Source organism: Barbus barbus (assembly GCF_936440315.1).
Source record: "Barbus barbus genome assembly, chromosome: 34".
In the NCBI taxonomy this organism is placed as follows: Eukaryota; Metazoa; Chordata; class Actinopteri; order Cypriniformes; family Cyprinidae; genus Barbus; species Barbus barbus.
This window is the reverse complement of record NC_136762.1, coordinates 21498475-21523226: the sequence shown is the minus strand read 5'-3', so window position 1 is coordinate 21523226 and position 24752 is coordinate 21498475. Positions and strand designations below refer to the sequence as shown.

At 37.5% G+C, this 24752-nt stretch overlaps 1 protein-coding gene across 2 annotated transcripts in view; it reads left to right on the top strand.

Moving 5' to 3' along the window:
* LOC306854394 (teneurin-4-like) overlaps positions 1 to 24752 on the top strand; it is a gene marked incomplete at its 5' end in the record, with an annotated part of 168383 nt that overhangs the window by 74257 nt on the left and 69374 nt on the right. Inside the window, 6 exons of one of the 2 annotated variants that reach the window (XM_079392352.1) lie at positions 6234 to 6335; positions 6892 to 7086; positions 10295 to 10495; positions 16149 to 16334; positions 20724 to 20750; positions 23712 to 23858. In XM_079392352.1, the coding sequence (XP_079248478.1) occupies positions 6234 to 6335; positions 6892 to 7086; positions 10295 to 10495; positions 16149 to 16334; positions 20724 to 20750; positions 23712 to 23858 (858 nt within the window). The remainder of the gene's footprint in view (positions 1 to 6233; positions 6336 to 6891; positions 7087 to 10294; positions 10496 to 16148; positions 16335 to 20723; positions 20751 to 23711; positions 23859 to 24752) is intronic. The other variant, XM_079392351.1, reaches the window with a different exon arrangement.

The following is a 24752-nucleotide window of genomic DNA, read 5'->3' as shown; positions in this document are numbered from 1 at the left end:
TGAATGCGAGTGTGATCTCATCAGTAATAATCAAATGTCAATAATGCTGAGGAAAAAAGAAAAACCCAAAAGCACTCCCAAATACTGAGTGTTTTTTGTTTATCACTTGTAATTGTCTTTTTTTTTATTAATTAATTAACAATTATTTTAAAAAGTAGCCTACTTATATCATTTTATAAAAATGCACAAAATAAATTTGATATAATCGTGATGCATTGTGATATCGAGTTGACATGATAATCCAACGCTATCTCACGGCAATTCGTACGTATTTTACGAGGTGGCTAATTCGTACGAATTCATACGACCTCACTCGTACGATTCAGTACGATTTGTCTAAATCCCAGTGACGGGTAGGTTTAGGGGCGGGGTTAGGTATAGGTCATTCGTACAAATTCATACGAATTGGCAACTCGTAAAATACGTACGATTAAGCCAAAATCGTATGAATTTGTACGAGTGAGGTCGTACGAATTCGTACGAATTAGCCACCTCGTAAAATATGTACGAATTGCCGTGAGATCGGGCTGGATAATCGTAATCGAATTGAATCGTGAAAGCAGTGCCGATTCACACCCCTAGCAGTAACTGTAAATCAAATGTGAGCTGGCTAATACAGCCCTAGCTCAAATGAGTTAAATGTGTGTTCCTCTTATCAGTTAAAATGTAGTCCGTTTTCTATTATTTTCTTTTTTAATTCAGTGATTTTAACTTTTAATTTAGTGTTTTTAATGCTTTAAGAGCAAGTTTAGATTGTAATGTTTTAATGTTCTACTAATAGGCTAACCATAAAAGGTACAGCTGTCATAAAATCAGAGTCTCTTTTACTCTCTTGTGGTGTCTTTAGAGATCCAAAATGTATCCAGAGAGTTACAAACTGTGCAGTTAAATGTCAAATTTCAGTAGACTTCTGCAACGACTTCACAAATACTATACAATCTACATTCATTGTATAGTTCTATATTCTTGTAGAATGTCAACAACTCTCTTGGTTGTGCTTATATTTGGAATTTTTGGTAAGACAGAGTTTATTCTTAAATGAAATTTTATCTGACATCTCAGTGAAATCTCCGGAGCTATAAGTGCAACCTCTGAGCAATACAAGTTTCCTCTGGGTACACGTATGCCATGGTCCATAAGGGACCTGAATTATTGAATATCTCTATTGTTCTTGCTCTTTCTCTCTCTGTGACTCTCTATTTTGGTTTCCTCCTTTTTTTATTTCTTTATGCCTCTCTACTCTCTCTCCATAATTCGTATGACTCCTCATTACAAAGCTAAGGTATCCGTCCCATGTGCGACACAGTCTTATTGGTCCCCGCCATGTGGTCTTCTGTTGTCAAAGTTATCAAGGATGCATCTCTAGCTGTGCCTTGCTGATTGCTCTGGTCCCTTGCCTTTCTGAGGAGCCAACAGGCCTTCAACAACAATTCTAATATTAGATATTTATCACAGATTGAAGCCAAGGACGGTAGTCTTGTGCTATCCAAGAGCACAGAGGAGTAATTAATGTCAGATCTGCAGAAGAGATTAAATGTCTTATCATTACTTTTGTTCATATTTGGGCTTACTTGGGGTTTCTGAGGGGACTTTGACGTGCGACCGATGCATGGGCTTGGGGGGGACCGCCGTTTGGTATGAATTAATTTTTAAAAGAATGAATGGCTCTTAATATGTCTGTTCGCACCAAGACGAACATTCACATGCTGTCAATGTTTTTTTGTTGTTGGTTTTTTTTTTTTTTTTTTTTTTGGGGGGGGGGGGGGGGTGTATTTATTTATTGGCATGGTCTAACATTCACACTGCAAGACAAAAAAACTTTAACATGTTAATACTGTTTGACTTTTCTTCGCATTTTTTCCTAGGCACCACCTAATTTAAGGAAGTGATTTGCGCTCTCATCCTGCCGTTTACCATCCAATTTCTACACTGAATACTTGTGTTGGTGTTAGCAGGCCTTGAATATTATTTTCACATTTATTGTTACTTTCATTCTGATGGATGATAAAATGGCTGACAAATCTAATAGACTTGGATTTGAAGGAGGAACCTGAGCCATATGTTGAGACCTTAATATCTTGAAGACTTGAAGGTGGATACTTTTGACCATTAAGCAACCACCCTAGCAACCTCATAGCAGCACTAAAAACTCTGTAACGTTATGGCAATGATTTTGCCTGCATACTGTAACGTTATAGCAATGATTGTATTGCCTGTATACTCTTTAACATTATGGCAATGATTTTGCCTGATAGCCTGTATACAGGCTAGAAAGACTATTTTCATTCAGAAATGTAAAAATAGTTATTTTACTTAAAAATAAAAAAATTTGCCATTAGTGGCACAGAAATTTTACACTTTACCTTTAAGGCGTACATCTACAAAACTGTATATGAAATGTTGCAGATAGTTAGGTTAACATTTTTGCCCCTACTATGTATAGAGTTCTTGTGTTCTCTATGTGTGGCACCGATGAAAGCCTTAAAAGCATGCAGAAATATGGACTCCTTTTTCAAATTCACAGCTGGACACGGACTTCTCAGTCACTGCTTAGAGATGGAATTATATGTGACAGTTCTGAAGGGAAGTGCAGGGTCTGGACTGCAGGTACTGAACTCAGATCAGTCGTAGTGTTAGACCTGTTTTATGTGAGAGTGACATAGATGGAGCGAGAGATGGATTGTGCTCTACTGATACATGAGGAGAGCATCTCTAAGCACTTTCAAGACAAATACGAAGCGAAAAAGCCATCTCATGTATAATTGCATCTGTGGACGTAATTGTAAAAATGGCTTAATTTATCTTACAATACTACACATGCACAGTCACTCATAGTAGGCTTTCGAGAGACCTGTATGTGCCCTCTGCTAAGAAATGGAGGCTGGAAGCCATCAAAATCCCTACCGAAGTCTTGATAGGCTCAGGCGTACCAGGGGGATAGCCAATCTGCCAGCCTTTTCCTCTCACATCAAGAGACTTGTGCCTTTAAAATTATTTCAAAAACATTCTCTGCAGCACAGTCTAGTTACCACCCTCCCTTCTTCTTTTCTCCCCCCTTCCTTCGTTCAGCTTCCCGTCTGTTGCATCCTCTGCGATGATTGACTCTCTTGAGGAAGGGGAAGGCTGTGTCCGGGCTCACATTTCCAGCCCTTTGTCCGACACAAAAGCATCTTTGTCGAGAGAGCTCAGCCCCAGGCGCACCAGCAATTCGAAGGGAGCCTTAGAGAGGGAATATTTTTCACCGTTATTTCATGTTTAATTCAGGTTGTGTCTGATTTCAGCTGCACAGAAATGAGCATGGATTTGCCTCTGTAAAAAAAAAAAAAAAAGTCATATCATAAAATAAGTAGTAATTGCATATAATCATTTAAATTGACGAATTTGTCCCAATCACTTTATGGAAATAATACAGAGGAAGCTGTTCCAATTCTCAAGCAGAGATTTTTATTTTATTTGTGTGTTATAACAAGTGACGATATGGCACAGATTTGTTTGCTTTAATGTTTTTTGTGCCTCCGTTGCAGTTGTTATCAGTCGCATAAAGTGATTCATGCTTAGCATTTGGTGGTTGATCCATGTATTTATCCACTGAGCTACAGAATCCCGGGACAGATAGCAACAGATGTAGGAATAAAGTTCTCAAATAAAATGTCACAAGTTCATTTGAGGACTTTAATTGGTCATCAAGAATGATTGCAAATCACTCCTATAATGAGTTTTATGCTGAAAAAGAACTTGCAATTGAAATGTTCTAATACCATTGTTTGCATGTCAGTTTAGACTTCCAGTACACACTCTATTACAGACCTAATCACTGCATCCATATATTATATGGCCCATTTTTGCATGTTTATAAGCAAACTAATTGATATTCATGAGCGAAGTCTTAAATTCACGATGCAACAAGATTGCTTATCTATAAATGCTTCTTAAGAGCTGTCAGTGTGTGAATATACGATGTGTCTAGCAAGAATCAAGCATCACTTCTTCACTCCAGGAGTCTGTCTAATAGATCTGCAATCTGTAATGAACCCCTTTTATATATATATATATACAGTGGCATGCGAAAGTTTGGGAACCCCTTGCAGAATCTGTGAAAATGTGGATAATTTTACCAAAATAAGAGAGATCATACAAAATGCATGTTATTTTTTATTTAGTACTGTCCTGAGTAAGATATTTTCCATAAAATATGTTTACATATAGTCCACAAGACAAAAAAATAGCTGAAATTATTAAAATAACCACATTCAAAAGTTTGGGAACCCTTGGTTCTTAATACTGTGTGTGGTTACCTGGATGATCTACGACTGTTTTTTTGTTTTGTGATGGTTGTTCATGAGTCCCTTGTTTGTTCTGAACAGTTAAACTGAGCTCTGTTCTTCAGAAAAATCCTCCAGGTCCTGCAGAATCTTCAGTTTTCCAGCATCTTTTGCATATTTGAACCCTTTCCAGCAGCAACTGTATGATTTTGAGATCCACCTTTTCACGCTGAGGATGATTGAGGGACTCAAACACAACAATTAAAAAAGGTTCAAACATTCACTGATGTTCCTGAAGGAAACACGATGCATTAAGAGCCGGGGGTGAAAACTTTTGAACAGGATGATGTCCAAATTTTTCTTATTTTGTTGAAATATCATATTTTTCCATTTAGTACTGCCCTTCTGACGCGACAGAAGATACTTGCATGTTTCCTGGAAGACAAATGAAGTACAATTTACCTTGATCTTCAAATTCAAAAAGTTTTCACCCCCGGCTCTTAATGCATCGTGTTTCCTTCTGGAGCATCAGTGGATGTTTGAACCTTTTTTAATTGTTGTGTTTGAGTCCCTCAATCATCCTCAGTGTGAAAAGGTGGATCTCAAAATCATACAGTTACTGCTGGAAAGGGTTCAAATATGCAAAAGATGCTGGAAAACTGAAGATTCTGCAGGACCTGGAGGATTTTTCTGAAGAACAGTGTTCAGTTGAACTGTTCAGAACAAACAAGGGACTCATGAACAACCATCACAAAACAAAAAAACAGTCGTAGATCATCCAGGTAACCACACACAGTATTAAGAACCAAGGGTTCCCAAACTTTTGAATGTGGTTATTTTAATAATTTCAGCTATTTTGTTTGTCTTGTGGACTATATGTAAACATATTTATGGAAAATATCTTACTCAGGACAGTACTAAATAAAAAATAACATGCATTTTGTATGATCTCTCTTATTTTGGTAAAATTATCCACATTTTCACAGATTCTGCAAGGGGTTCCCAAACTTTCGATCCCCACTGTATATATATATACACCTTATTGAAATCAGAAATCTTGTAATTGACATGTTGACATTCCTTGTATTTAGCATGCTTCACTGAAGAAGGGTGTTAGATGGAATTTACATTAGCTGTCACTGGATGTGTCATACACTCGCGATGGTCAATGTTAGTGCAGTTTCACAAAAACAGCTGCACTAATTATGGTAAGTTCCTCATTAGGCTGAAGTAAATTCGTCAAGTGGCTGCACTTGAGTCCCACTTCACCTTAGACCTGCTAGGTCACACTTTATTTTCTCTTATTTATACGAAGAGTGTACATTTTTTGTACTTGATTTGTTCAAAATAGATCACTATTTATAGGCTTAGCATGCGCAAATTTTATATAATTTTTTATACTCTTACAATGTCTGTTGAACTGATGTGCCAATAGCATCATTAGCGTCAAATGAAATTGCAAAAATATTAATGGTCCCAGAACATACCCCTGTCTGCTATTGGTTGGTCAAACTATAGCCCAGCCTCAAATTTACCACATTGGTTTCTGTCAGACTGGTCAGGATCATCAAAGTTTATATTTATTATCTACATAGGATGAAGTAATTTAAAATGAAAAATGTCACACTTCAACTTTAAGACCTTCATGTAAGCAATATATTTTATGATGCAACTCGTATGACTTTGATATCAGCTCTGTTTTTGGAGCTGTTTTTTTCTGCTCAGTTTCAATAAATGGCCTGGGGATAGATTTTGAGCTCTAGTTATAGTATGCTTTTGAAATATCAAGAAAAAAAAAAAATAATTGTATGTGACCCCTTAAAATTGAAACCGAACACACAGTACACCCAAAAAATGTAGCTTTGTTACACCAAGTTCTTTAGGGAAAGAGAATAAACTACATCTAGCGAGTGAAGTACTGATGAATGTGTATCCTTCTGACAAATATTGTTTGATGACGTTGTTTTGCAGACTCTATCGATGACTGTCCTAGTAACTGTTTTGGAAATGGAGATTGTGTGGCCGGAAACTGCCACTGTTTTCCTGGCTTCAGAGGACCTGACTGCAGCAGGGGTGAGATTTGTTTATTAACCTCCATTTCTTTCTTTATTACTTTCAGTCCTTCATCCCTGCAGTCTTCATCCCTTGTTTTCAACACTCTAATCAAATAAGTGATTGTAGTAATAAATATGTATGCGTGTGTGAGGTAAAAGTGTGAGGATTAATAAATAAAGGACTTAATAAAATACAATAAAAATATATTCATTTGGACATTTCAAAATGTATGCATTAGAATTTACATTATAGTTATGTAGTAGCTGTAGCTTGATTTTGGCAGGCATTAAGATAACCATTTCTCTTGTGCCCTGTCACTTTAAAATCGATTTTCACATTAGAATTCAGTTGCTCTTTCCTGTTTGTAGTGTATTCTGGTCTCTTGATCATTCGCGTTTCAGAAATCCCTTGATCATACACAAAACTTCTAGATCAATATGGTCTCACTCACTTTTACAACTTTTGCTGGAGTGATCATATTGATTTTTACACAGACCAGCACAAGCAGTGTTTTTTTGTTTTTTTTTAAGCTAAATTTGGCAGACCTTTAACATTTTGTGTGTACTCTTTCCAGCGTCCTGTCCCGTGCTTTGCAGTGGGAATGGTCAGTACCTCAAAGGCCGCTGCATGTGTCACAGCGGTTGGAAAGGATCTGAATGTGATGTTCCCACCAACCAGTGCATCGACATTACCTGCAGCGGACATGGCACATGCATTGTGGGAACTTGCATCTGTAATCCTGGCTACAAAGGGGAGAACTGCGAAGAAGGTACCAGAAAATATGGTTAAAAACACTAAAATACAGATCAAAAGATTTTTGAAAGAAGTCTCTTTTGCTCACCAAATCTAAAAAGAAAAGGCAGCAGCTATTTGCACTAAGTGCAAATAACATATTTTTTTAGTGATAGATACTATTTACACTAAGTGCAAATAGCAGTATTTTTTAACGATATGCTATTTACACTAAGTGCAAGTAGCTATAGATTCTATTTACACTGTTAAAATAGCAAGATGTTCTGCTATTTATACTACTTACTTCAAATAGTGGCAATTATCTGCACCTTAGTATTGCAGTACATTATAAAACAGTACGCAATAATAACGTATTAAATTATAGTTTTAATTCAAATCATTAAATGGATGCCACCTTATTGGGACAATAAAGCCCTCCCTACACCTACCCGATACTTTTATTTTCAACTTTTTGATTATTACCTTCATTTTTATTGAAAGTAAATGCCTTTCCGATGCGATATGAGATTTGAAAAGGGAGAAAAAAAAGTTTGGCAAAAGTCGGGCTCGAACTCGGGTATGTGTATATATATATATATATATATATGTGTATATGTATGTGTATATGTATGTATGTATGTATGTATATGTATATATATATATATATATACATATATGCTTATGTATACATATATATATATATATATATACATACATATACGGCTATATGCCGTTGCCCCCTTTATAAAGAAAAAAAATTAGACACCAAATTGAGAAATGGAGAAAGAGGCCCTTCTTGGCCATTTTTAGTATGCATATGTACCCTTCTGAATATTTAAGGTGGGCGTACATGACCTTCGAGTTTGTAGCGGGCCCATAAGTATCTGACTCGTTTCGTTATGCCTAGAAAGTCTCCCCACTCCTTTACATGCATTATGGATTATTTTGAGGGTCCAAAGCAATCCATTAAGAGAGGAACAATTCTTTTTTTGTCAAGATCCAATAAGTTGAATTTGCTCTGAGAAGTCTGAGCTGAGACTACAGCGGCCCAACGAGAGGGGCGACCGAGGCTTGAAGAGATAAGATTAAAGTAGCCATTGTGTTTGGCAGCTTTTGAAGGCTCTCATTTCAAGATGAAAAATGATCTAGCCGATTTTGACAAATGGTATGTTCTGACTCCTCTGACCCCCGGCAATTCTATTTCGGGGTCTCACCATCGGCCGTTCGAGGAAGAGAAGGCCGACGCTGGCCCTTTAACGGTTCTACCTTTCTTCGCCACGACCTTCAGGCGGTGATGATTAATTGCCAGGAGAGAGGCTCTTGTCATTTAGCCTATGATCTCTGTGCCTTGTGCCCAAACCATCTGCTAAGAGACCTGAACTCCTGCTTATCTATAGGAACGGCCTCTCCACCCATTTGTGTCACGGTAAAGGGAGTCGGCAATGTAACGACCCCATCCCTCCTTTCCCATCATGTCCCAGCTGGCCTCATGTTAGCCATCTGTGAGGGCACATTCTTGGTTCATACCTTAATTTTCTAATAGATATACACTACTGTTCAAAAGTTTGGAGTCAGTGAGTTATGTTTTATTATTTATTTATTTTAAGCACAATAGTGGCAGACTTTTACATGCTACAAAAAAGTCAATTTCATGTTAATCCTGCTCTTTTAAACAAATTTTTTTTTTTTTACAAAAATTTTAATATATATGTAACAGTTTCATCATTTTGTTTCTTTTTTTCCAACAATAGTAATAATTAATAAATAAAAAAAATTCTTGAGCAGCAAATCAGCATATTGGAATAAATTATGAAGGATCATGTGACACTGAATACTGGAGTAATGGCTGCTGGAAATTCAGTTTTGCATCACAGGAATAAATTATATCCTAAAATATATTAAAATGGAAACCACAATATTACTATTTTTACTGTATTTTTATCAATTGAATGCAGCCTTGGTGAGCAAAAGAAAAAATATAAAAAAAAAATCTTTCTGACAGCATTGTTTTTTTTTCCAGGCATGATTGACTTGTTAACACATCCTGTACATCTTCTCCAAGTTTAGTGTTTTGAAGTTAATGAAATCTCTGTATTTACTTAATATACATTCAATACATCAAAAATCCGACCCATGATGGTTGTGCAAAATTCAGAATTGAAGAATTGTCTCCTTTCAGTTCATCATTTGGAATATGAATAGGCCACATCCACATCCATCTGTTGTTCTATATCGGCCTATAAACCTTTAGACACTTTGACTTAAAAAATCTTTCCAAACATGGGTTTTTGAGTTGAGTTGGCAGTTATATCTATTCCATTGAATTTCAGTTTATTTCAAATTCAAATTGCTGTTGTGCATTCTGTTTGCTACGTCAATTCAAGTTTAAACCGGAATTTAAAAGGAATTGTCAGTTCAGTTCTGAATGGTGCACAACCCTTCTGCCTACATTTTTTTTTCCTGAAATATCCGTATCACATGTGAAATCAAATGGGTTGCGAATGAAGTTTTGTTTTCACTCTACTCAGTTTTTACTTTATTTTGCGAACCTCTGTCTTCAGAATATTTGTCTGGTGGGACTGATCCAGAGTACATTCTACAGTGAGGATTAGAAATGAGTAGCACGGGTACAGGAAGCGGAGCTTTTTGCCCATGGGCCATTGTAGGTGTCCTTGTTTGTATTCTGTCACGCTTGGTTTTGGGTTCACAGTAAGTGGGGGGACCACATCCAGCATCGCTTTTCAATTTAGCAGAACATGCTCCGACCGCGCCAGTCTTTTCCCTTCCCGGCGCTGGGAGGAAATCTCATTACCAGCAGCTGGAGGAGTCAGAGAGAGCGAGAGAACGAGCAACGGCCATTTAATTTGACCGTTTGTAAATCCTGTTTCTCTCAGGGTTTTTGGAAGCATCAGGCCTCCTCAGACGAGACTGGGCATGTGGCACGCTCTCCATTACAAGAGCTAAACCTCTAGAGTTCTTTTTTTTTTGGCCTGGGATGGATGACTAAGGCTTGAGTCATACTTTGAAAGGAAGAGGAACAGCAGGGGACACTGAGTTATGGCAGTTTAATGTGAATACATGCATCTGTTCAAGTTTGATCTAGTGCGCTTGTCTTTGATGATGAGTTTGGTCTGATGGGAAATGGATTCGCTGGTGTATTTTTACTTTGAATTATGCTTCTGAATTATCTTTTGATGTGAAAATTAGTCAGTTAATACCTGCGTTGTGTTTTCTCTAATTTGCAGTGGACTGCCTGGACCCAACCTGCTCAGGGAGAGGTGTGTGTGTTCGTGGAGAGTGCCATTGTTTTGTAGGTTGGGGAGGTCCTGGATGTGAGAGTCCACGTGCTTCCTGTATGGAGCAGTGCTCTGGACATGGGACCTTTTTGGCTGATACCAACACCTGTAACTGTGACCCCAACTGGACCGGTCACGACTGCTCCACAGGTCAGTACAGTGATAGAATGCCGTAATGTCATATGCAATTATGTACACTTGATGGGTTTCCCTATTTCAACACTGTATCAGTATTTATGGATTTATTTATTTGTTTGCTGTTTTCACTAAATGAACACAAGGAATAATTATATTTAGTTGTTTTAATTGATGTGCACCAATCAGTATTTTATTTCTATTAAAATAAAAACCAATACTATAATATATTGGTTTTTATTTTAATGTTTTCAGTTTTAATTTTAATTTTATTAAACATTTTAATTTTGATATGTGCTTTTGTTATTTGTTATTTTTGTTTAGTTTTAACATTTCTATTTAGATTATGTTTATTTCAGTTTTATATTAAGTACTTTAACCTAGCTATTTATTTACTTTAAGCTTTTCATCGTTTGTGTGTGTTTGTGTGTGTGTGTGTGTGTGTGTGTGTGTGTGTGTGTGTGTGTGTGTGTGTGTGTGTGTTTTTGTTTTTGTTTTTGTTTTTGTTTTTGTTTTGCTTCATTTTGCGTTTCGTTACCCAATTGCCAATGGGTAAAATCCACATTAAAAGGTCCATGATACTTTTTGAATTCCTTTTTGACATTAAATCATGCAAGTAAAATAGTTCGTAACGACAATTCAAGTTGACTTTTACCTACATTTACAGCAGTAATCAATATCTACGGACACTGAAGTAAGACAACTTTTGAACAAATTAATTAAAACAAAGCTTAACATAAATTAACTGATAATAGTTCATCAGAAATACTATTTAAAAATCTTTCTTAAATAAAATATAAATGTGAACAAAATTTTCACAAATTATTTCAGTATAGCAGACAAAATTTTCACTGAGCAATTTCCATATTGAAAATAAATATTGCTTATTTTTGACCTATGGTAATTACTAATCGTATAAGTATATCTTTCTGTACAAATACCCGCCTGATATGATCATATCGCATATCTGTGTCTCAGAGTATGTGGTACAGTGTTAGCATCACACTAATCTGAAGGGCAAATCGTACACCTGTGTTTTTGAATTTCTCTTTGTGAGCGGTTCATCACATATTTATGTGTTCCTGTGCATGAACTGATTCATGTTAAAATCTCGTAAACCCTCTAAATTAACCCTGATGCAACTGATCTTTGCTAATCTCCACGCCACCTGTTGCCATGACAGCGGTGACTACAGGTGTCAGGGTGTAATTTCATGCTCCACCTAATTTACCTCAATGTTCTCAGCTTGTGTGATTTGAGAAAATTCTGCAAAAACAATGCATGCAAAGCGCTTCAGTAAACATTCAGTCTTTTGCCTATAACAGGAAGGTTAAACTCAAATGTTGAATCACATTGAACACTTTCAGAGACATTTTTTCCTTCTGAATTAAGCAAACTTGGTTGATAAAGTCAGCACTGTGCCATTTCCTTTCTTTTTTCTCATCAAGAATAGGTAGTTTGGTCAAATTCTTCATGGTTTCAGAACAATTTAGTCCCCTCTTCTCGACCCTTCTCCCGGACATGCCTGACCACCTTTTCACAGAGATTTTTCCACATTTGAGCTGTTTCGGTCACGCTAGTTAGACAGGAGGGTGGTGGGTGAAACAGCAGCGTTTGATGCAGCAAAAGTGGTTTGGCACTTCATGGCAGACGACGAGAGCCAGATTAAGTAGTAACCTGTGGATAGTGTGCTTTGATTTTCACTCGAGATGGTACACTGTTGACTTCTAACTGTAGACACGAGTCTTGATAATGTGAAAGACACCAGTACAGTTGTTTGAAACCAGGAGATACACATTTTGCTTACAAAAGTAATATTCAACATTTGTATTTTAAAAATACTGTACGTATATATATATATATTGAAGGTCGGATTAATTTGTACTTTTAGTTTTAATTTTAATTTTAGTTAAATTATTATTAATTTGATTGTGCTTTTTCATTATTATTATTGTTATTATCTTTTATTTCAATTAACGTTTTTGTATAATCTTGTTTTTAGTTAATGATAATAACCTTGGATCAAACACTCAAATTGTATATGTGCTTAATAAATAAATAATAGAGTTGAAAAGAGGCTTTTCTTACATTATTTTGGGTTGTTGTTTTTTTCTTTTTTCTGTAAAACAAGGAAGAAAACCAAATGCTCTTTTACTAAACCATTTTTGAAACGAGGACATTTATTATTGATATGCCTCCAGAAGTGCTCAAAGCAGTGATGCAATATAGTTATTTTGGTCGCTGCTTTTGTAAACCCCACAAAGCTTTAGGAGATCAGAGAACTAATGGGGATTTTGCTTCAGCTAACTTTTGAAACACAACTATCTGCAAATATGAATTTCACTTTAATGCCAAGCAGACAGACTGACTGACCTATTGGGTAATCTGTTGGCTTTGCTGGAAATAGCCATTTAAAGCCTGGCTTCTCAAGCAAAAGATGCAGCATGACTAAATTATTACGAGACTTGTACTCTCCTCTGCCTGCCTCTGCTTTAACTCTCCAATCTGAATTGCAACCGCACTAGAAAAACACCCAGAACACATGTATTGTTATCAATGCACTGAGAAAAAATATGTAAATATGTATGAAAAATAGGCTTTAGTAAATAATTTATTTGTATTATTTTACTTTAAACCTTATGTTAAATTAAATGGTTAAATTAAATTTAAAAAGATAAAATAAACTCAAGTATTCATCTGGCAACCATTTAACACTGACAAACATTTCATGTATTGTTACTGACAAACTGTGAAAAATGAGAATTAATATAATAAAATAAATAAAATAAAAAATGTACCTCTTTTGGCAAACGTCTGGCAACCATTTAACACTGACTAACATTTAATGTATTGTTACTGATAAACTGTGAAAAATGTGATCTTTGGTAAAATAACATCAAATAGTTTTCTACAAATTTGACACACATTAATTGCACAAGTAATGGTTCTAACAAATTTGCGGGGTAAAATAAATGTTATGCTACAAAACTAAACGGAAATAAAGCCACTCCTAAGATGAAAATCCCTTCCTCCCCTCTCTGTCTCTCCCCCTTTTTTCCTTCTTTTTCTCTCCGTTCTCTTGGTCAGTGTTGGTAATTGAATAAGAAAGCTTTCAGCTCTAGTATGTGGGCAGGCGGGCAGCTCCGCCACGTTCTGAAATGAGCTGTTGCAAACAATCAAGATCTGCATCAATTAGTTCTCCTCCTCCAGAGGTTTGTTATGGTTTGTGCCTGAAAAGACTAACAGGACGCAAGCAGGAGTTACCCAATTATTGTACAACGTTAGTAGCGTCTTTGCCCTGCAGTGAAGCATTGTGGGAACGATTCGCAGATGGTATCACCCTGTGATTTGGCTGCTGTTACCTTTATGAGAATCGCTTTAAGCAACACCGTTATGAGAAAACGATATTCGTATAATCAAGCGAGTTGTTTGTGTGTGTATTGCAAGAGAGCGAAAGGCAAAATACTAAGCAAATTGAGAGAAGGACAATAAAGGAGAGCAGGAACTAGAGGAAATGAGCAACTGTGTGTCTCCTTGACAACTTTAAGCAGCTCTGAATGAAATGCCATTAGGATGCCTCTAATTGAAATATTACATGTGAAATTAAGGGCATTTACATAATTTAACAAAGGCCCAGTGCTGTAATTAGCATGAGGGAAGGATTTTTATTTTTTTTTTCCTTCCAGCTTTTAAATCTGGTAATGCCATGTTATGGTTTGTGCCTGAAAAGACTAACTTAACTCCGTTTAATTTGTAACAATGACAAAACATGAACATAATTGACTCATTAGTGGCCTATAGGCAACCTTCTTTCTGACTCCCTTCTGCATAGATTTGATAAATTAGGCTCATAATGACTGTTCTGTGTTTTGAAGACGGCCCTTTTTTTTTTTTATGAGGTTAGAGTACTTCATGCATTGCACATGTGCAAATGTTTCTTTTTTTATATCAAGATATTACATTGAATTCACCAACAAAAGTATACGGTGCAATAATTTAGATTATTTTGATTTAATCGTGATTAATCGCATCCAAAATAAAGGTTTTGTTTACATAATATGTGTGTGCTGTGTATATTTATTATGTATATATAAATACAAACGCATGCATGTATATATTTAAGAAATATGTTATGTTTATATATAATATAAATGTATACATGTAAATATTTTCAAAATATATACTGAATGTGTGTGTAGTTGTATATACATAATAAATAAATACAATACACATGCATATATTATGTAAACAAAAACTTTTATTTTGGATGCAATTAATCGCGGTTAATCGTTTAACAGCATTCATTTTGATATAACTGAATACAAACACACACATTTTATTTTGCACACACGTATACACATAAAATTGAATTATATTAACTAATTGTAAGGACCAAAAATTTATATGTAGCTGTGTTCATTCAGTCAGATCTACCAAAATTTTAAAAGGTCGCACTTTAGTTTGGGTCCAATTTTCACTATTAACTAACTATTAACTAAGACTTTGCCTCAAACTCCTAATTTGCTGCTTATTAATAGTTAGTATGTTTAGGTGTGAGGTAGGGTTAAGGGATCTAAAATATGGTAATGCATAATAATGCATTTAATATGTGCTTTATAAGTAATGATAAACATCCAATATGCTAGTATTATGCATGCTAATAAGCAACTAGTTAATAGTGAGAATCGGTCCCTAAACCAAAGTGTAACCAAAAATGTGTAAGTCCTGTAACTGATGACCATTTTTAAAGTCTCTCACTATTAATCACCTTTTTTGCCTTCAATAGTCTATTTTATACTGTCCTCTGGTGTAACTTTTAAACTTTAAAGTACTAATATTCTGTGTAATTTTATCAAAAGTTTTAGAGATCATAAAAGCTGCATGGATGATAATTATAAAAAACAAAAAAAAACAAAAAACAAATGCTGTTTAAAATAATTAAGTATAACGTCTGGTCCTGTCAGCTTTCCAAAATTATCATTTCACTTGATGTTTTGTGTTTATGCCACACCTTTATCCTTTTTATGTTTCTAGAACTTTTTCATTGTCAGAATTTCAAACTCACTTGACGATGTGTTAAGTGAATTAACTGCCACTATTGGTTCACACAGCCAAAACCCATGGAGACAGAGGCAATTTTATTTTTTAAATCTAATGTGTTAATTTCATTTGTGAACTAAATTTCAATTATTGTCTCACAGATCTTTCTTTTATTGAAAAGCATTTTGTGCCATGCTGCCTCAGCGTTCACCTCATTACGTAAAACCAACTTAAATAATCCAGCGTGCATCTCCATCTTTTTGGGAAGTCAAAATTGGATTTTGTTCTTTGACTTTACTTCTTTTTTTTCTTCCGTTTTTGCCTACTCCCCTCCACACAAAAGGAGGAATTCCCCCAAAAAAGAAAGGAAGAGAGACAGCAGAAAATCTGCCCTGTTAAACCTCCCACAATCCCCGAACCCCTGCTTTGTAATGGTTTTATTAGATTTGTATTGTCCAAAGGGGATTGCCCCCTTTATGGGGTGCAGGAATTTCTTTTCACTACCCATCAGACAAGGTAGTGGAGCGTGGCCATCCCATCACTGACAATAACTCCTGGATTTGCTTTCTCTTTACCCCCTGTCCCAACAACTATTCGGTAACACCCCTTCTCTCCCCGTGTCCCACAGAGCTGTGCGCAGCCGACTGTGGTGGACATGGCATCTGCGTGGCGGGCAGCTGTCGCTGCGACGAGGGCTGGATGGGTGCCGGGTGCGAACAACGGACTTGTCACCCACGCTGCAGCGAGCACGGGACCTGCAAAGACGGGAAGTGTGAATGCAGCCCAGGATGGAACGGAGAACACTGCACTATAGGTAAGACGGAAGACGGATGCGCTCGTTTATGTGTGCGTGAAGTGTCGGATGAGGGTGGGGTCGTGACGGGGGGAAGGGGCGGGCGAGGAGGTGTGAGAGAAGCATGCCTAATTGAATTTGTGCAACTCGGCATAGCATGAACAGGTTTGCTCAAGGATATTAGGCTTGTCTTCATGCATTTTAATGTGGGAATGTGCTAGGTGTCTTTTCATTTCTACTCATCATTTCCCTCCTTTCTTATTCTCTCTGTCGTTCCTTTCGATTAGTTCATTTAAACACAAACATTTGCATTGCACAAGCAGAGCAGTCACTGGAAAGACCTTCTTTAAGTTAGGAAATTAAAGTGCGAAAACATTAAAACATTCATTATTTTTGCAATTTTGTTTGGTAAGGAAATTGTTTGAGTTAGACATTTCGACTTTAATTGAGTTTTATTTGAACTAAAAAGCAAGAAAATGATGATCTCACACTTTCTCAATGATTTTAATTAGATTTATTATCCCTACTGTCTCATATTTGATTTGCAAATGTCAAGGCCTCTAAATTATTAAAAAACAAACAAATCTGAAAATAATGTTGTACACAATGCCTTCTGTTGTCTGAGAGTTTATACTTGTTATTAAGTAACAGGCCTTTTAGTATAATTGTAAAAATGTCCCTTTTCAGGTCTTTTTGAAGTGAAATCTTTATTTTATGAAGTAAACCAAACAATAACTTTTATATTGTTAGTACTACTTCAAGCTGAAGAAAGCAACTTAGGTTTACTTCATTGAGGCAACCCGTCCAGTTAAAGGGTTAGTTCACCCAAAAATGAAAATTAGCCTTAAAACACGTTAAATAAAGTGTGCCTCACACGGCTCCGGGGCATGAATAAAGGCCTCCTGTAGCAAATCCATGCGGTTTTGTAAGAAAAATATCCATATTTCAAACATAATAAATACTTGAGCCATGTGAGGCACGTTTTATTATGGATGCGTGTGGTTTATTTGACGTGTTTTGGACTGTTGCACAGAAACACACACCAACTGCAATAATAGAGCTTAGAAGTGCCAGGACAAATTTTAATGCAACTCCGATTGGATTTGTCTGAAAGAAGAAATTCATATACAACTAGGATGACTTGAGGGTGAGTAAATAACAGGTTAACTTTCATTTTTGGGTGAACTAACCTTTTAAGCCAGGTGTATTAGGTTGTACCTTGGTCAGATTTTAAGATATTTAAGTGTTAACAGAAAGCCACTAGACAGTAGACGACAAAGCAGCATGGATTATTTCCCCATCACCTCCAGAGTAGGGAGACTGTTGAACACAACACCTCTTTGGGTAGTTTCGTAATGGAAATATGGGGTGGCGTGGGTTATTGAGCCCCTAATGAAGCTTAGCCAAACATAATGTTCTTATTTAACATGCACAACAGTGACCAGCAGTTCTGCCTGCCTGTTTACCTTGTACTAACTATTTGGAGACAAAATGGTTCTCATAAATACATGCCCCTGGTGGTCCTGGAACAGCTTTTGACAAAATTGACCTATTGCATGAAATATAACTAGTTTTATACACATCAAATCATTTGTTTTTTCTGTTTACAAATATTGTAGTCAAGCATGTTACCTTGTTAAGCTATTGTAAGTTATTTTGATGTTTAAAAAAAAAATTTATTTAGACAAAATTTTGGTAACAGGTTGCAAAGAATCCAGTCTATTTTTCTTAAGGTTAAGCACCTCCTTCAATGACCATTTGTTGAGAAAGAAAAGTTAAATAATGTAATGTATGTAAAAACCATTTTAAGAGTTTCAGACCCAGTTTTGTACCTTATTTGTTGAAAGTGCCACCTAACCTTAACCTACCCCTTAATTAACATAGCAATAATTTGGTTGATAACAGTGTTGCACCTAACACCATCTTAACTCTAAATTTTGATTGGTTGATTGGAATAGTGTTCTTGGAACATGAGTAGGCTCTAGTAGATGCTAGACTTTTTTCTTTTCCATCTCACCTAAAGAATATAAATGGGCCAATAAACAGTCTGTTCTGTGAGACTGCCTTAACCACACTGTAAAAAAAAAAAAAAAAAGTTGAGCCAACTTAAAATATTAAGGCAACCAGCTACAGCAGATTTTTGAGTTCTCTCAATTTATTTTTGTAGGAGATTCTCAACTTTTTGTTGTATAAACTTAAAACAGCAAGTTTAGAAAACTCAAAAATCTACTGAAGCTGGTTGCCTTAAAATTTTAAGTTAGCTCAACTTTTTTTTTTTTCTTTCTTTCTCATCATTGTGTCTCTCTGTTCTACTCTGTCTCTCACCCTCTCTATCTCATCCAAAAACATTCATGAAATATCTGCTCTGTTAAAGGAACTTACATAGTCTAATCTGATATTGTAGTTTGTTAGTTTTTTTCAGCTGTAACAATTGATTTTGTCTCCGAGTTTATCAGTCAGTGGCCCCAAAAAGAAAAGACTCCTCTGAAAACAGTTTCTCTTAAAACACCAGAGGTGAACAAAGCAAAGAAAACAGTGATCTTATGAACTTTCCAGAAGTAAAACCAGGGGCCTGTACCATGATGGTAGATGAACAAATTCAGAGTTATAGGATAAGGTTTGAGTTGACAAAACCAAACCACTCTAATCTGGCTTTGTTGGTACCATGAAGCTGATCATCAACTTTCTCTGTCAACTCAGGCTTGATTGTTAATGGAGCATGTGCACATGAATGTGTGACATCAGCGGCGAACAACCAATCACAACACAGAGCAAGTGTGATTCACTTCTCGCAAGAGAGCCAGCGAGATTCAAAACTCTTTTGTTAAATGTTAAGAGATTAAAGAATTTGAGGAATTTAAACGCATTTCCACTGAAATACTTGTCCATGAAAGAGGACAAATAAAGTAAATTATCTTGGTCTATCAGTGCAGTCACAAGTGAAATTTGTGAAGTTAGTTTATATAGTTGATAATATATAGCGATAGAGACTCAAACATGTAAGGTCACATGTAGCCATTTTTAAAGTGTTATCTGTTGACTCTACCACTTATTTATATTACATATGATCTGTATATCTTAATATTCATTTAAAATAAATGTTTAACTAAAAGTGCTTGTGTGTAATGGAGTAATAATATCATATTATATTTATATAAATCATATGTAAATTGAAATCATCATTAAAGCCAGACAATTTTGTTGTATTTTTTTTTTTAAGGTACTTCATAATGACCTTTAATTTGTAGGAAGATAAACTGGCGGAGTAACTTTTTTTTGTGCGTCAGACATGTGTCACTTTGCTCACATCTGATTGGTCCAATTTCAGTTTGAGATCTCTAACCCAGAACATAACCTGCCCCGGAGCAGGTTAGCTGTGCAGTGTAAGTAACTATGGCAATGAACGCAGCTAAAAGCCAAGCCACTTTCATGGTACCTAAAACCCAGGATTGGTGCAAACTAAACTGAAACTTACCTGGCTAGCCAGCTAAACCGGCTTCATGGTACAGGCCCCAGAAATGCAGGAGTGCTGTTATTTATGCTGTTATAGCATTCCGTCTTTTAATATGTTCTTGATGCATTATTGATGTTCTTCATACATGTACCATAGTGAGGCATAGCATCCCAACAGCAAGGATCGTATATTGTCATAAAGCGTGTGCCATTAAAGGCGGTAAGTCTAACGGTCCGTAATGTAATGTACAGAATGTTCGACAGATGACGTGTTGCCTCTCCACTGCTGTTTGGATTAGAACGTGATCGTCTCATCAGTGACATGCTCTTTCTTTATAAGCTTTTGACATTATTACAGTCTTAAACCTGAAGGATGTACTTTTATATATATATATATATATATAAAAAAACTTATGCAATTTGTTTATAAATTATAATGGTGTCATTTTCCAAAAAGTCTGCATGTAATACATTCTGAAAATATGTATTATGCATTATCAGCTATCCTTCATAAAGCCATATATATGCACTATGCATCCATTTTAGAATGTATCAATTGTAATACTTAGCCTATTCAGAATTAATAATGTCTAACATAAGGCATTATGTAGAGCTTTATAATGGTTTATATATACAGGCTTCATAGAAAGTGTTGTCAAAAAATCTCCCACCGGTAATACATGTTCTGATAAACCGAGACTTCTCGCTACATCTGTTTTCATCTGTCTCTTTCTCTACCCTGTCACACCATACCTTTAACTTTCTCCCAGCCTGTGATGTGACGTGTTGCTTTTTGCATGTTATTGTCCTTGCTATAGCTTTTCCAGCCCCTGTGTTTCTGTAAACGTACAAGTCTGGAGCAACCAGCCCATGCCTCTAGCTGTCTATGTCTTGTCATGGAAGCAGCACTGTTCAAAACCTCCCTTATATGTCCTTGTCTTTTATCTCCCCCTAAAGCTCACTATCTGGATAAGGTAGTGAAAGGTATGGCACTCCTCCTATCCTATCTTTTCTTCCTCTCTCATGTTCTGTCATCCATCATATTTCCATTAGCCCATCCTTCATAACGCTCATCCTGAAAGGGTTGCGCTTCTATTTCATTCTGCCCATGCTTCATGCCACACTAATCACAGTCCTCGCCGCATCATGCTGCTGTTGTGCCACCACATCCAATATGCTGCTCTGCCACCTCGCCACTTAGCACCTTCGTACCCGCTGAGTGGGCGGCGCGAGAGCCGGAGCGTTTCCTTAGCCGCCGTGTCCCTGCTGTGGAACTCAAGGGGATGGATGGCCCACAGGATCCAAGGAGGGAGGGCTGGTGGAGGGTCACGGACCTTGCCAACCGGCGCCATGCATAATGGATGTTCAGTGCAGCTGTGTAGCACAGCAGAGGGGGTTCGGGAGGAGGGGCGGGGGTTCTGAGAGGTGCTGAAGCGGCAGCCTCTCTAATTAAAGCATACTATGCACCAGTGAAGCCAGGGCCCCGAGCCGCCCACACCCCCTACCTGCTCCTTGTTTTTTTCCTTTCATGTGTCTGGTTTTCTTGCTCTGTGAGCCCACCCTTTCCCTCCCTTTCTCGCTGCATAGAGAGGCTGTGCGGCTAGCGTGAACTGCAGGGGTCGCGCCAGGTGGTTTGTGGCCCTCCAGAGCTGTTTCAGCCTGAAGCGCGGGTGCGCTCCACAGGGGCCTCTCTCTGAAAGGCCTGCCAATTAAGCTGAACTGATGCCAGCAGAGTACAGATCTTTATTTATTTAGCTCTTTAATGAGCATTCAGCACAGACCATTCAGACGTCTTGCCACTGCAGACTGCAGCTGTTTTTCTGTTTGGGTTTTTAAGGAGGTACCTGCTGTCTACTGGTCAGGCTCATCCTTTGCTTGTTAGCAAAGCATATAACTGTCACTGCCTGCCTTGGAGCACAAAAAGATCGACCTTACACCGATGTGAGGTCAGCTGGAGGCTGTGAATTCAAGTACAACCTTGTGTTTTGTGATCTGCTTTTTTGCAACTTCCGTTGACAGTAGAGAAAATGAGATCATCCAAAGGTCTTGTCCCTTAGTCGTCCTCAAAGTACATGCTTTGTTTACATAGCATTGTGTAGACTTTTTATTAGTACTCCAATGAGAAGTCCAAAGCATCAAGGAAGCGTAGGTCCTGCAAAAGAGACACCTTACTGTGCAGAGTGAGACATGCTTCTGCTCCTGAAGGTCCGCATTTCTGAAGAGTTTAGCTTCAACTCGATCCAGTACACCTACCTGGAACTTTCGAGCAAGCATATTGACCTTGATTAACTGGTTCTGGTATCTTTAACTGGGATGAGAACTTAAAATCTGTAGGATGGTGGTCTATTCTTTCAAGAGCATGTTTAGACCGCATCATGCAAGTCGTCAAAATTGCTATTTGGGATTCATTACCCAAGAGCAGTGAACTCAAACTCAATTCCTGGAGGGCACAGCTCTGCAGAGTTTAGATCCAACCAGCTCCAACTCGCACCTGCTTGGAATTTTCTAGTGATCCTAATTAGCTGGATCAGGTGTTTTTGATTAGGGTTGTAGCTAAACTGTGCAGAGCTGTTTCCCTCCAGGAATTGAGTTTGAGACCAATGCCCAAGAGTATCATAGCTCACTGTGCCAGAGCACGTGGTCTATCCACTATACTACAGCTCCATTGCTCTTTCTTATATTTATATGACATTGTGCTGATCTGTGCAGCTATATAATTATGTAAGTCAACATTACAGCCCACTTTCTCGATGGATTCTCCATTTAGGTGTAGACTTACTACGGCAATATACATATTTGTTTCTTGTGTCAGATGCTGCTAAATGTGCTAACATATATCAGTTATTGAAGCACAGCTGTCTTGGAACATTGAGTATAGCATCATGATGCACAAAGCCTAGATGAAAACACTGCATGCCATTCCCCATTGGGCCATCTTTAGAAATGATCATGGCTTTTAGAGGCATCTCGGATTTCTTTCTTATCAGGCATCCACCACCTTTCTTTCTCTATACAAACTCCCACTCTCTCTCTCCCTTCCTTTAGTCTCTATGATGTTCGAGCATTGGCTGTGCTAACTGTCGCTGACAAAATAGGTCAGCTCAGACATCTTGGCTTGTGAAAAGCATGTCAGGATTTTACATTCGATGGCGCAGGGTTTCTCGTCTTCCGTTTATGTTTTCATCTTAGGAAATGGAATTGGACAGGCAGCTGATAAGTGGCAGTGAGGGGAGGAGGAAACAGATGACAATGACAGACATTTTACGCTGTCGTATGGAGTGTACCGTGTCTGTAGGACCGTGTGCCACCTGTGCTATCTACATCCTGTCAGCATTAACCTCCCTGCTCAAGCGCAGCCCTGTGAAATCCTATTTTCAAATGTGTCATGGCATTCACATTATTGGAATAAAACAGAATATGGTTTGTGTTGTATCTGGCGCTCATGGTTTCCATGTTTAAGACTAGTCCACTATCTAAAGCTAAGGTTGTTAGTTGAATATTACCCAAGAAACACTGTGATTATCCATATTGCTGTTTATCTAGTTGAGGTAATTGTTTTTTTGTTTTTTTTCCGGGTTAGATTTTTCCTGTACCTTTCTTTTGTCTCATTGTCTTGCCTCTTTTTTTCTTTCACTCTCTCTTTCTCTATAGAGCTGAGTTCTGCATCTATTGTACAACACTAATGAGAATGTATTGATCTGGAGGAGCTCTGCAGTATGAGTCTGCCTCTATAGGATATAACGGCTTAAAAAGGTGTATCAGTTAATCACCTGAAGTTATCACTGTTATTACTGAAGCACTCTTTTGACCCACAACCCTTCATTTTGACTTTTTCGTCTGGGATGTAGTAACTAGGCTTTGCAATGTCTTGCCTGTTATAGCGTAATGTTTGTTTTAGTGAAAAGTGCCCTCTGTAATGTGTATGCTTTGCTTTTGTGTGCACAGAGGGCTGTCCTGGTCTGTGCAATGGCAACGGCAGATGCACGCTGGGTAATAATGGCTGGTACTGCGTTTGTCAGCTGGGCTGGCGGGGAGCAGGCTGCGACACATCAATGGAGACGGCCTGCAGTGACGGCAAGGACAATGACGGAGGTACAAACACAAACAACACGCTGCCTTGACATTTATTATGAAGATTTAACAGTCTTCGCTTGGGTCTCTTCTCTCTTTTCTTATCTTCTCTTTCTATTGCTTACACTGGAGTTGTTTACAATGCCTGTGCTGGTGTCAGTTTGTCACTAAGAGAACGAAGATCTAGAGTTTGCCTTGAGCACCTTCGTTGACCTGAAAGCTGGCAGCTCTTTAAATAGCATCGGAAATGGTCAGACCTTCCCTGTGGGTCCACTTGTAGAAGAGTGAGTTGTTTTAGTCAAAATCATTGGCTTCAAGTTCCCCAAGCTAAAAGAGAGACATACCAAGTCCATATCACCTAGCCTCCATTTCCCAGCAAGCAACAGCTAAGAACGTACCCCCTGCCAAGCCTCTAAATCAAAGGTAGTCTTGTCCTGTCACACACCATACTGAGCATAAAACATCTTTGCACTGAAGAGCACACTCTTTGGGGAGATCACATATCATTGTTCTGCTATAGTTACCAAACCCCTGGTTTAAGCACTGACTAGCATTTAAAGCAACTATAGGCTCAGTGGTGCTTTTGTGACCTTCCTAAATAATCGCTTTTTAGATATTCACATGAAAACAGCAAAAAGAGGTTGTGAGGGTATCCAGATAAATGGAAAAGTTTGCAGACCAAACTAAAATGTTTATAACATGTAGAATACGAAAAAGAAAGTGCTAGCACACATGCTAGTAGTAAAGCAGTCAATTGGTGGTACTATTGCAGCAACCGAAACAAGCAGTGTTGACGCTTCCACCAGGAGAGGTGTTATTTTTATAATTTGGCCCATCTGGTCAGAGAGGTTCCTAAAAGTAGAGAGAGAGAGGAAGAGAGATATTAGAGAATAAGGGATGACCCACTTCGGTACA